This window comes from Dermacentor variabilis, chromosome 5 (genome assembly GCF_050947875.1).
Source record: "Dermacentor variabilis isolate Ectoservices chromosome 5, ASM5094787v1, whole genome shotgun sequence".
NCBI lineage: Eukaryota > Metazoa > Arthropoda > Arachnida > Ixodida > Ixodidae > Dermacentor > Dermacentor variabilis.
Window position 1 is genome coordinate 55,100,471 of NC_134572.1, and position 13,679 is coordinate 55,114,149.

At 45.8% G+C, this 13,679-nt stretch overlaps 1 protein-coding gene across 7 annotated transcripts in view; it reads right to left on the reverse strand.

Moving 5' to 3' along the window:
* Stat92E (Signal transducer and transcription activator Stat92E) overlaps positions 1-13,679 on the reverse strand; it is a 194,108-nt gene that overhangs the window by 79,895 nt on the left and 100,534 nt on the right. For 6 of the 7 annotated variants that reach the window (XM_075692518.1, XM_075692522.1, XM_075692517.1 and 3 more), the window contains exons 13-15: positions 9,731-9,905; positions 8,820-8,970; positions 6,592-6,731 (exon numbers count right to left, since the gene is read on the reverse strand). In XM_075692518.1, coding sequence (XP_075548633.1) covers positions 6,592-6,731; positions 8,820-8,970; positions 9,731-9,905 — 466 coding nt within the window. The remainder of the gene's footprint in view (positions 1-6,591; positions 6,732-8,819; positions 8,971-9,730; positions 9,906-13,679) is intronic. The other variant, XM_075692520.1, reaches the window with a different exon arrangement.

Below are 13,679 nucleotides of genomic sequence, written 5' to 3' on the forward strand. Positions count from 1 at the left end.
TTATCCGACGCAATCTTATGTCTCTCGCTGTGCTGAAATAGCACCTTTTCTTCTCCACAATCACTTTCTCCCTCTCTTCTCAGCAGCCTCGCCTCTCGTCGCACTGGGGAAGCGTTTCTCTCCTTCCAGTTTCACTGTGCTCGATGCCATACATTTTATTGCCAGTTCGTGGAACGCAGTGTCGCGAAGCACAATAGCTAACTCATTCAAGCACCATGGCTTTAAGCGAGAGACTGCCTCCTCTGCTGGGGACGCAACAACGTTGATGCCGCTCGAGGCCGATGCAGGCTTCGCCAACGATGATTTCGAGGGTTTAAACCTCACCACGACCTTCGCCGAGTACGTGGAGGCTGACAACAATGTTGCGATGCATGACGAGGTGTCGCTGGATGACGCCATCGAGGAGGCTTTGCTTAGTGCCGACACCGCTGCGACATCAGACGAGGACAACGACGACGCCACAGATGCCATGCCTGTGCCTACCACGTCTGCCGAGGTCCTATGGCACATACGACGGCATCCAGAACTTCATCTGCTCACGCGATGCTATATATATATATATATATATATATATATATATATATATATATATATATATTACCTCGAATGTAGGCCGAACAAAAAAAGTGAGGACAGCGTTCACAAAATGCAAACAGCATTTATTGAATCTGAACGTGCAGAGCTCATTCAACGTCATCGTCGCTGCTAGGCTCGTCGCTGTGTTCCTTGTCACTGTCATTCAAACAGTGCACTATCCTCGGTACCCTCAAGCGCATTAGATATGCTGCACTTTTTAAAGGGCGCACGATCAAATACCTGGGATGTCATCTCACGCTGCAGCTACCCAGCCCGCCAGCTGCGACAGCGATGCACGTTTGATGCGGCCTGTTGCCGTCACGATAACACCACGCCGCACACCGATACGGCCGACATGACACAGGTCAAAATGGCGACCTCGTTTGTGTACAGTTGGCTACTGGCACAGCTAGCGGTGGCTGCAATACTGACTTTTCTAGATGGCACTAGCTATGCACCATATTTAGCAGTTCCAATGAAAAACTGGCAAGTTTTTTAAAATTCTCGAATCTAAGCCGACCCTACAGTTTGGAATATGATTATTTGAAAAAAAAATACTATTGGCCTAGATTCAAATAAATACGGTATGTTCGGATTTTACGACGCTTTTTTGTGGTCCCGAGAAAGTCGTATAATCGGGGTTCCACCGTAGTGACTGCAGTAAAATAGCGTGCACTTTGGTCAGACAGCATTCACAAAATCTCATCACAAGCTCCACAGCGTCTACAACTTGCAGTATTTCACTATACGTCTACACTACACTTTGGATCACAATGCAAAACTATCACTTTCGATGAGCACATTCCAAGAAAATAGAAGCAGACTTGGCAAAATAATGTTGTCGACAAGCACACTTCCAGCGGGTACTGCTTTTACTTCCTACTGCAGTCGACAGCAGTAACAATAGACACCAGAGAAGCTGTGATGTCAAGGAATGCCACAATGTTGCATTTGGCCGAGAGCATGAGGGTTCCAGGCCTGGGAGAAAACAACTCAAGGAGGCTCTTACAGAAGGTTTTTACATACTTCTTAGGAGCCAGTCAGGAGCAGTCACACTGTCAGCAAGTAGCTCTCAGACTATGACAACTGTTGCTGGGTGCACCAGCGCACGAAATCCCAAGCTTCCTCCGTGAGTGTTATGAGTTACGATTGCACAGCATGTCCGACGCTCAATTATCACATTTCAGCACCTGCCCGATTGCCAATAAGTGGATGCCACTAGGGACTAGGGTTAGGCAAATAGTGAATTTTGAGTTCGAAGCGAACTCGAAGCAAATAGTGATTATGGCCGAATATTTTTGAATTGAATTTCGAATATTTCTTAAAATATACTTGGCCCAAATGTGATATCCAAGAGCATTATTAGATGCGTGCAATTATTAAGTTGACTAACTTAATTGGTGAAAATGAGACCAAAATAATTTCTAGTATGAATTATTTATTAGAACACAAATATGAAAGACTAAATGAAATGGGACACAGAGTTCAGTCAGTTGTCGTGAAGTAATATAAGTTGTTCGACGTGCTCTGGAAGCAGGTGCTCCCTCCTGCTCGTCACAATGCTGCCTGCAGATGAGAAGACCCTTTCGCTGGATGCCTCGGTAGCTAGAATTGACAGGTACCTCTGCGCAACTATAGCCACCGCAGGGTAGAGCTGGGAGCCCAACGTTGACCACCACAGGAGGGGATCCTCTGACCGGCCAAGCAGTGCGGTTTGGACATACTCATTTACCTGTTTCTTGTACAGTGAAACCTCGTTAAACCGTAGTTGGCCGGAGCTCGGAAGAAGTACGTACTAAATGGTAGTACTGTTTAACCAGAATAGCACGAGATCACCCACTTACCTGTCGAAAACGGAACTCAGAGAGAATGCGATGAAAGGGGAAAAACATGCAGTATTAGGTCTCCTCGATTTGGCTGCACTTTTTGCACTAGTTCAGAAAAGTGTCGTGCCAGTGCAGCGCCAGTTCTTCAAGTGTAAGTGTAGCGCGGCACTAGCGCTCTCAGTGCAGCGGTCAAATCGAGGACAAAAGTGCAAGAACGTACAGGCCTTCGTCTGCTGCGACTGGGCGGCTGTGGCTTTTCTTTTGTTGGTGTGTGCCGCGAGCTTAAACGTGTGCGCAATGGCCTTTTTGGTCCTGTGGAAAGAATTTATGTATTAGTACCTAGAAATTAGGTCAACTTCGGCATCATTATTCAGAAAGCATGACCGAGCGCGGTTTCCACACATTTCTGAATCATATGGCACAACGTTTCAAATGACTGACCGATGTGGTTTTTAACGCCGAGGTAGCGGTAAGCTCCTGAAAATTAATACAAACGACTGTGACCTAAGGGAAAATCCCGGCCTTCAGTGCACTTAGCAGCAGCTGAAGCCGGAAAGCGCTCTTAACAAGATGCTGCGTACACATCCTGAAGAAAACTGGCGTCCGTGCTGCGTTACTAATAACAGGCGCCGTCGATGCCTTCTACCAACACCCGCATGGCCACGGAGGCGCATGTGTCGTCTGCTATCAAAAGCCTTGCACTACGTGCACGAGAAAAGAACTTGCGGAGAATCTAGTGCCGAAGTGTACATGAACTCGTGCAGCACGACGTCAAATCGAGTGCCGAAGTGCAGGTGGCGCTAGCTGCACTGGCAAATCGAGTGCTAGAGTGCTGCACTCCCTGAACTAGTGCAGAAAGTGCAGCCAAATCGAGGAGACCTATTTATTCACTTCGCGCGACAAAAGAGTTATTTTCGTTTGATGCCGTGGCGGCCTAGCACGACGACAGCCGCCTCAAACTTACTTGAAGCTGCGTGCCAGCTTTTCAGCCAGTCCCCTCTTCTTGGTAAACACTCGCATGGCAGATTCCTTGTTGGCGTTACGTATTCTCCGTGCATGCGCGCAGTAGTGCGGCGGAAGTACAGGGGCGCCTTTTTCATTGCCGGGTGCCGGAGTTTGGAATACTTTTCATTTGGAATAGAGTTACGTTATCGCGCCCCTGTTCTCGTCGCGACGATTGCATTCATGGGGCTGACTTAACACGCAGCTTCTACCACTGTTGGGCCTGAATCGCCCGTGCTGTCGCTTTCCGTGTCGTCCTCATCATTGTCGCTAGTCGACACTTCATCAACAACAGAGGCAACAATGGCGAAAAGTTTAACCTCGTAGACGACATCTCATCACGATCGCAGCAGCGCTGCTGAGCAACTTCGCATTCCAAATGCCACACACCATAGTAAACAGCAGATCCCTGTCGCGTGCCAGCGCAGACTTTTTCGTGTCACGTTCGATAGAACGGACGATGTCAAATTTTTCTTCTATGCTGAGCACCCGGCGTCTATTTTATCAGAGCTTCGGCATGACGCGAATCCTCGTTAGCATGACACCACAACGCCCTCTGGCACAGCGTTGAAATGATGTTGATGTTAATGTGGCTTCACGTGCAAATGCACAGGACGCTTGGAGGCTGTTGTTCCGATCTCTGAGGCTTGTTGTTCTGCCGAGCTGCCCGATGAAGACGACGCACCGCCGTGTTTGCGCGACGAAAAGTGGAAACGCTATGTTTTAACCGATGCATGCACAATAAGCTGGTACGGTTTATGCGGATACAAAACACATTATGTTTAATGGCTGCTGAGTCGGGGATTTGACTTTACTACTTTTAAAACGAAACTACAGTTTAAGCGGGTACGGTTTAATGAGGTTTTACTGTACTGGGACATGCCAACCGACTGCAGTCTTTCCTCTGAAGCCATCTTCACTTTTGAAAATGCAGCCCACACAGAGCATGCCTCTTCTTAGGTGCTTGCGGCACTTTCATTCTCTCTGCCTTCTTCTGTCCCACACGGGTGGAGTTTGTCAACTTCAGAAAGCAGCAGGCTCCTCGCCCAAACCTTTTCGCTTGGTGCGGGATGAAAAATTGCCTTATAATGGGGATCTGCCAGCGTTGCACTAACAATGGACACAGCTTCACAACCACAAACTTCAGATTTCGCAGGAGGCTGTCATCAAAGGAGGCTGCCTCACTGGCTCCAAAAATGTACTCTTTCAGTGTAATCTCGGTGCACTGAAGCAAGGGTATCACCTGCGAGAATGTTGGCTATGTGGTCGCAGAAAGTTCTGTTGTTGCTTGCTGAATGGGCTGAAGTACACTGACCAGCCCTGCCATTAGCTTCCACTCCGCGGACGACAGATTTTCAACACTGTCCGACTCGGATAGCTCTGCAGAGGTTGCAGTACAAAGCTCAAGGAGCCTCGACATCATGGCTGGTTCGCTATTCCAGCGCGCACATACGTCTTGCATGACTTCGAGGGGTTCAATCCCCATATGTTTTTGCATTTCTTGCTGTCGGGTGCATGCTCGAGTGCTACGTTTGTAGTGACCAACAATAGCATGTGCCTTTGCACATAGCTGAAAGAAAGGTTGCGCTCTATTTTTTGCGTCAGTGATGCAAAGTTGCAGAGCGTGGGCGAAACACTGAACCCTGGGCCACTGGGAATGCTGCACAGCAGCGACACAGTTTCTGCCATTATCAGTGACAATGTATGTCGACACGTTTTCTGGAAGCTCTCAATCCCTAATCCCCTTCTGCAGAAACTGGCGAATATTTTCCGCAGTACAGTCTTCAGCCATTTGACCGCATGTTAGAGTGTAGGTGTGCAGCACGAACTTCCTGCCCATTATGTGGCACGTCACACTTACGTAGCTCTGACAAGCGCGCGAGGTCCAGCTGTCGGTGGTCAAACTGTAGCACCCGACTCCTGCATCAATTATTGACCGGAACGCTTTGATAACTTCAGCCTTTTTTTGCGGCGTACAAATCGGGGATCACCGACCTCGGGAATGTGGTCCTTGAGGGCACGCTGTACTCGGCAATAGCGCACCTCAGCCACTTTCCTTGACCACGCTGTAGGAGTGCAAACCACCTGCGATGAAGGTCGCAATCTTCTCAGTCAACTGCCTCGCCTTCGGTGCAGTTGATTTCAATGTTGGTTGAAAATGCGATGAAATTGACGGCTGCGGCGTAGACTGCCCAGCAGTCTTCTTTTGTCTTTCACAGGTGGCGCGTTCTTTTTCGTAGGCCGCGCACAAGCGCGGATGCTTTTTCAGGTGGTTTGAAAAGATGGTTGTTGTCCCTGTTAGCATCTTCAGTAACTTTTTGCATTGCTGACACCGTGCTTCGTTTTCAGATGGAAGTTTACAAAAATACCTCCAAACTGGGTTTTTCACACTGTCGTCTACTTTACCGACCAACGAGGCTTCCGCCATTTTCAACTTTGACAATGTCGATGTCATTCTCATTCACTGAGCCTCAGCAACGTTGGCCTCAGCATATTGTTTTCTATTGAAATATTATAGTAAATGACTACAATATTTCAAAAACCAAAGGGTAAATTAATGAAGCGATTATTTTAAAGAGAAAACATGTGTCAGATCAAAATAAAAAAGTTACATTTATCAGAACCTCATATTCCAACTGTAGATTTGGCGCTGGTGAGAAAAGACTGCTCTCAACAAACGCGTCAAGATGGCGTCGCCCTATGCCGGCGTTGTATCAGCATATCGTCGCTCTTTCTTTCTTTCTTTTTGGCAGTTGGTAAACAAAATCGATTGAATGATTATAAATAATATATTTGAAAGCTCCCGCCATAATATACAGTTTTGCCGAACGTGTGAGTTTTTTTTTATCTTAAAAACTCTGCTTTACTGATTATTGGATAGTAAACAGACCCGCGACCGTAAGTTTGCCAACACTTCGAAAAGCACGAATATTACAACTGCCCTCGAAGCGAATATTGAATAGTGTATTATTCGAAAGTACTATTCGAAAATTCAAATATTCGCACAAGATTACCAGGGGCGCGTCACCACAATGACACCAGTGGTGCTGTGGCTGTGCCTCCATCGTAATAACGGTAACTTTGACCCTGTGTGATCATCCTAAACTATAGCCCCCACCACGAGTTACAACATAGACAGTCTTACAAGTCGCAAGCCCACAAACGCCATGCTACTTGTTGTGTATACCTTGCTGAGGATCCTCGTGCAGCCAGGCGATTGTGACGCCGCCCAGCTCGGAGTCGCTGAAACGCAGCAGGAAAGTCCCATTGCAGCCTTGCCGAAGCATATCCTCTGCCTGGCGTCGTCCAACGAAGCCCCACACCACGCTACCAGAGGATGAAGAGCCAAGCAAAATAAAAAAAAAAATATGTATAAATAAATAAATAAGAGATTGAGAAAACATAACTTGAGGCAGACACCCAGACAGCCTCATTCCACCAAATGTATGAATGTACTTTTTTAATATTACCAGTCAATACTGATTAAGGGGGGATGAGTCACTTCAAAAAACTTTATTTTTCAAATGATTTGAATAAATATTGCCCAATGAATGTATTTTCACCAAGTGATCTCAAAAATTTAATTTTTTTCTATGATAAATATTTTTTTATGGTATCCAAAACAGGGTGTTCATTGTTTAGGGCCTAATTAGCTAATTAACAGCAACTTGCACAGCAATGCACAGCTCAAAAAATCGATTCTGAATGTTCATAGTGCTTCGTAAGCTACAAATCATTGTTATGGGCTATTTTGAAGCGAAGTTATAGGTTGTCAAACTTGGTCGTAACAAACGCCCAACTTGACATTTTTCTATTATCAAGGTGGGCATTTTTTATGACCAAGTTTTACAACATATAACTTCATTCAAAAATGGCCTAAAGCAACAATTTATAGCTTACGACACACTATGAACATTCAGAATAGATTCAGTGTGCTGTTTGTCACCGAGCAAGTTACTGTTAATTAGCTTATTAGGCCCTAAACAAAGAACATCTTCTTTTGGATATTATAAAAGATATTTACCATTAAAAAAAATAATTGCATTTCTGAAATCAGCTGGTAAAAATACTTTAACTGCGCAAGTATCATCTTTGTTTAAGAAAATAAGAAAGAAATAAGAAATAATTTAAAGTGCCTCGTTCCCCCTTAAGCGTTGCTCTTCAGCATCCCTTTAATTCATCATGCTTCTGTACACGTAAGCCCAGGAAATGACACTTTTCCGCTGCTTATACCCTGTCCGCCAGAAATGCAACTGGCTGGAAAAATCAATAAATTGCAGCATTAAAAATGTGGAAAGAGAGAATACAGTTAGAAGACGTAGTGCAGCACCTTCGAATTCATACCCTTTGATTTGGAAACCTTATGTCTCGATTGCTTTCAGACAGAAGTGACATGTTTCGCACCTCAAGTTGCTACAGAAAATTGCCACAGAAAAGTTTTAATATGACAAGTAATTTTGGTCTGCTTGCACTTGCTGGCAAGCCACAACGTGATTCAGCTTTCACATTGTCAGATCAGCCATCGCAACATTGACATGCACTCTGACTAAACTCTGGATAGTATTAAAGGTGTCCATTACAACGTGTTGCCGCAATGGATGCAGATTGTGGAGCAGCCTTCATCCTATGATGAAGTAGAATCATTGTGAACACTGCTGATTTCGCCATCACTCATTCCTTTCATAACGACGATCACGAGGGTGCTGGTACAGTGATTGCATGCTGACAAATTCCATGACTTTCTTAAATTATAAGCAGAAATGTCTCTGGAACACAGAAAATGTGTGATGCACTATTGCCGGTAGCATAGCATGAACATTAACATACCTTTTAAATAAGCTTTCACAATAAATGCAGTGCACTGTCGGCATACACTACCCGAAAATTTGTTCTGTCGTCACCTTGCCATGACAACGGCAATGACCCTGGCTCAGACCGCTGGCTGTTGCATGTGTATTCCCAATGGTATCTTCGAAGATGTTCAAAGGCAATGGATGTTGCATTTTATTCATTCATTACCATTTTCTTAGTGTCAGGACTTGCAAGAGCAGCTCTCATGTATCAAATGTTTCTTTTTTGAGATTGCTACAATCAGATTTGCTTCACGAAAACATTGAAGCAAAAATTTACGCATCACATACTATATTGTGGCGATAATTTTAATTGAGTTCTATGGAACACTGATGGGGAATAATGAAAACTTCATTGTGCCGTAAATTTCAAAGAACTGGCATTTGTTATGAACAGATTCAACTGTAGTTGAATTCATTCATAACAATGTGAATATTCAACTGCAGTTGAATCCATTTGCATACATTATCAGTAAGCATGTGTGAGAACTGCTGGGATGTCTTCTTTTTTCCCCCCACTTCAGCTTGCATTGACAAATGTGGTAGTTCACCAAGTACTACACACCTGTCATTCCATGGTGCCCGAAGGTGTTCACGGGTGACTTTCATGATGGCATAAAACCACTCCCAAAAAGTAAAGTTGCGTTCAGGTAGTGGCTCCTTGCAGAACTGAGACCAGCTGACAGGCATGTTGGTGAAATCCTGAATCTGCGGGTCTGGAGTGCACACCAAGTTTCAGTTAAACTCGCGCTTTCACACTTTCAATGAGGAAGTGGCTCCATACTTCAAGGGACTCGCTAAGTCAGCAAAATACACAAGTCAGCAAGAACTTTTGCAAACAACATAGACAAAGACATCTATGGTTTATGTTAACTGAGTGGGGTACTCAAGCAAAGGAAACTCACAGTCCCGATGAACTCGCACTGCACCCTTGCTATCACACTCCCACCTTGCTATCACACAGCTTGGCAGAATAATTCCACATTACAGCATGTGACCTGACATTAATCATGCACTAGCATACCTGCCAAGTTCAGAGAACTCAAATCCAGGAGATATTATGACAAGGAAGAGTGGGGAGACAGGGTGGGAGAGGGGGGATCGATGCAATCACTTTCGTGTGACTAGCTTGGTAATTATCCACATCTACAGGTAACAGTGTTCCAGCATTGTACTTTTTTTTTTCTTTGTTTTGCTGTACTAAGACAGCATGCTTGAAAGTGTGCCAGGAATGCTGCTACCCAACGTGCTGATGTGCCTGTTGCTAGTCCTGCAAAACATAACCCAAGTGGTTGTGTATCCCCAAAAGTGAACAGCTGGAAATGACATCGCTCCCTCCAATCCCACTCTAGCAAAACTTCACCAAAGTGGCTATATCTCTGAAAGTGAACGACTTCAACCCTCTCATCCTCTATAACAGTCTGAAGACAGCTACAGAATAAAAAAAAAGAACTTGTGCTTTGACAGTGAACTCACTGCGGAAGATCTTTCCGGCCAGGTACCGCAGGTTGTCTTCAGACAGGCCTCTTCCTGTGGCAGACTTAAACTTCATGCTGAGCACTTCCCCCAGCTGCGGCCAGGGAACCTTGTCGGGCACCGCAAAAGGAACACGACCCTGGTTGTGGGAGGAGGATGAGGGACGACGCCTCTTCTATTGCCGCCAATCACCACAATCGCACAGACGCAGCACACAGCAACAGGGAAATTGCGATGCCATGGAATTCCCCGCCCCCCCTCAGCACAGAGGGAGCAAGGGGAAAAGGGACCAGGGAAGAGCAGAGGAGGCAGCACGGACAGCCAAGGTGCAGTGGTGATGGCAGCAGCAGCGGCAGCGTCGGGAGAGCAAAGCGCGGGTAGGAGTGAGCCGAAGTGGGAGCGGTGGTCAGTAGGGGCCAAGGTGAGGGAAGAGCAGATGAAGCAAGGCAGGAAAAGGTTAGTACCACATCTACAAGGAAAGGCGAGGATGGGGCTATACAAAGCAGCAATGTATACAACAGTGCAGTTAGTCATGTCAGGCACGGGATGCAGGTGGCTCACAATTTCTCATAATCAACTGGAGGGATGAGGTTAGGAAACACTACTTATGCAGGCAGGAGAGCTTGATGCAATACAGGACATATAGTGTGGCGCTCTTACAAAGCCGCAAACTTTGATTTGGCTGGTCTCTTGTGCGAACTTCGAATATATATGTCTTAATTCCGACTTTTTCAGTTAAAAAATATGAAACCGTTGGTTCGGTGTTCTTACAGAGGTGCCATGAGCACAGTGTCTGAGCAAACGCCCAGCAAATAGTTGCATTAAGGAACCATCTTACTGCTCTTTGCAGCTCATGCAGTCCATAGTCAAAAGCATTACCACCTAATCAGACATGAAACTAGCCAAGCGAAAGCACTCCTCTGACACTCTTGTAGTGTAAAGAAGCTAAAATGTTCGCTGGTTTGCATGCAAAAATGAACAAAGAACAAGCTTGGTGGCATTTGCCACGACATCGTTTAAAATTATCCATCCACAAAGATCCTAAGCTGTGGCTAGGGTAGACAAGAGTTCTTGTTATAATGGGCTCACAAGGGCATTTAGAAGGCCTTAGAAATGATAGTCTATTGAATAAGTGGCCACGTACGGTTATTATTTGAATCTAGGCTGATAGTTTTCTTCAAATAATCATGCACCAAACTCTAGGGTCGGCTTAAATTCGAGGATATTAAAAAACGTGCCAGTCTGTAATTGAAAATAATAAATCTAGTGCATAGCTAACACCATCAAGAAAAGTCAGTATCACAGTCACTACTAGACGCGCCGGTAGCCAACTGAAGCACACGAGTGACGTTGCCATTTTGACCTGTGTCGTATTGGCCTGTGGCGCGGCGTTATCGTAACGGCACCAAATAGGTGATGCCACTGCAGTGTCGCTTTCAATCGAAAAGTTGTGCTAGCCGCAGAGGCATCGCCAAACTTAAACCAGGCGGGACTTCAGCATCGATGAGAAAAACGTCCGTCTTTGGAGGGGGCAACGGGAGACGCTTTTTGAGTTTGCCACAATGAGGGGATGACAGCGATAAGGAAGATGAGCAAACGATAACAGGGAGAAGTTGTTCACAGAGATTGCGCCATGTTTCAATGCATACGAGCCGTGCAGCACTGTCTACACTTACGTGGGCGCGCGAACATGAGCTTTTTTTGTATGATCACAGAACATGAGTTCTGTGATCATACAATCACAACCACATGCTTTCTCATTATAGCAGCTGCCCTTCAGCCCCACTGAGGACTGCTACTACTTGCATCCTCTGCGAAAGTGGTGGCACAGTGAAACCTGTCATGAAATTGGTCTGTCGACTGTTGTTGAAAAATGTCCATGTGATGCAGATATTGCTCTCTGGTCTTTTGAGCTCCAGGTGTACAACAGGTGCACAGATTTAGTTTCACACAGTGTATCCTCTGGTCACTTACTCCGCTTTGCCATTAGCAAAAAAACTTTTACAGTAACCGACCGAGTTTTTAGACAGCAATAATATCCAAGTAACCAAGCAGTACTTAAAAAGAAAGGTACAAAAGCAAAATTAATTTTTGTTGTTTTGCAAAACTAGAGGCACAGCCCAGGCTTTCTCTACTCGAGATTTCATGATGGTTGAGGCTGCAGAGGCAATTGTATAGTGAAGGTACAATTTAATCTCAACAATTCAAACTCGAAGGGGACAAAAGATTTGTTCAAATTAAATGAAGCTCACTGAATGAAGAGCTACACGCAGCGCACTAAGCTGACACAAGTAATAAGTTCCGGAAGTGTGGCTTCACAGCAACATTCCACGTGCTGACATGAAGCCACACTTCTAAGCAAAATTTTCACTGCTGTGAAGCCATACCTCAAGGCAAAAATCGCAGGTAACCCGCACCCCGACTTTACTGTTCAATTTAAAAAATTTTTGGCGCAAGCAACCTGCACCAAAATAGGGAACTTGCAATGGGAGATGTGAGCAGCTGCTGGCGCACAGCCACAGTGCTGAGCCGGAAGTGCCGCCATGGTCAGCAGCAGCACAGTATGTTCGAATTAACCATTGCAAACGCTTACGCTTTCAAATTACATGGTGTTTTTGCGCACTGATATACACATAATTTTGGCAGACCCACAGCGTCACGTCAAACTAAGCAGGCTTGAATTAACACGATTCTACTGTATAAACAGCGGACGGACTCCAGCTGGGTGATTAGAGTGGTTGATCGCTGATAAAGCAAAGCAGAATTCATCTCATGAGTAATAATTGGGCCGTAGAATCAGCTTGAAAAAACAAAAATTTGTAGGTCCTATACTGTGCATATAAGTAGTATAAGTAGAGCATATAAGCAGTTTCGTCTCGACTTGCTGCGACGACTGCGCATCCATGTCCCGAACACAGCGGAAGCTACCGAAGATGAAGAGCACCGGGTACATTGTAATAGACGGATGATGCACTGGTGACCGGCTAACTGGCGGAAGAATCTGGATTTGCACGCGATTGAAAAGTGTGTTTGTGAAGTTTGAAGTTTATTTTATTTTTCTTTCTTTGTTACAGAAAGAGGAAACAAGAGCTAAAGGCTATGTGGTCTAACAGGGGCTCTTGCTCCAACACTCTTAAGCAAAATTTTTTTTTCTTTTTTTAATAATGCACTATACAGTGGAACCCCGTTCATACGTTTTTCACCGGACCGGGGGAAAAAAACGTAACAGCCGAGAAAACGCAACAGTGAGGAAAGCTCCGAAAATGAATGAAAAAAAGGGCAGCTTCAACTATAGACAATTTATTTCCACAGAGTACGCTTAGGACTTAAAAAAGCCTATAATGATGGCTTGCCGTTTCTTTCGCTCGGTAGAAATCGCCACACGTTTCTCAATAGCCTGGAAGGCCGCATTGCTGTCAGCGTCGCTGTGAGGTGCGACGTACCTGCAGAGGTCTAGAGCCGCGACGGCTTCTCCAAAGCTAGGATTTGGCCACTGCCCGGCATCATGCGGCTCGTGCTCCTCGTCGTCACCGCGCCACGGCAATGGCAACGGACGAAGGAATATCCGCGGGAAATTTTGCCCTCTTTGGCGTAATCATGCTAACCTGCTAACGACTGTTTAGTATTGCTGCGGAGCGCGCGCGTCCGAGCAGCCCGGTTGCACGCGGCGCGGCGTGGGAGAAATGTAAACAAGAGAGGAGAGCTGTCCCGGTAGGCGGAGCAACGCCACTAGCAACGCCAACTTCCGGTTTCACTTTTGCTTCACAAAGAGTGACGTGAGGGCCTCTCCCGAGTTTCCTTCCTCCGTGAGTCGACCCGTCCAACAATCATGCGGTGACCCTAATCACAGTGATGATAGTGAGAGCATTTTTCACGAATGGCCACTTAGTGCGGCCTCTCGAACTGGCGTGCGGCTTTTTGCAGCCAGTTCCATAGCCAAGCCCGGCCA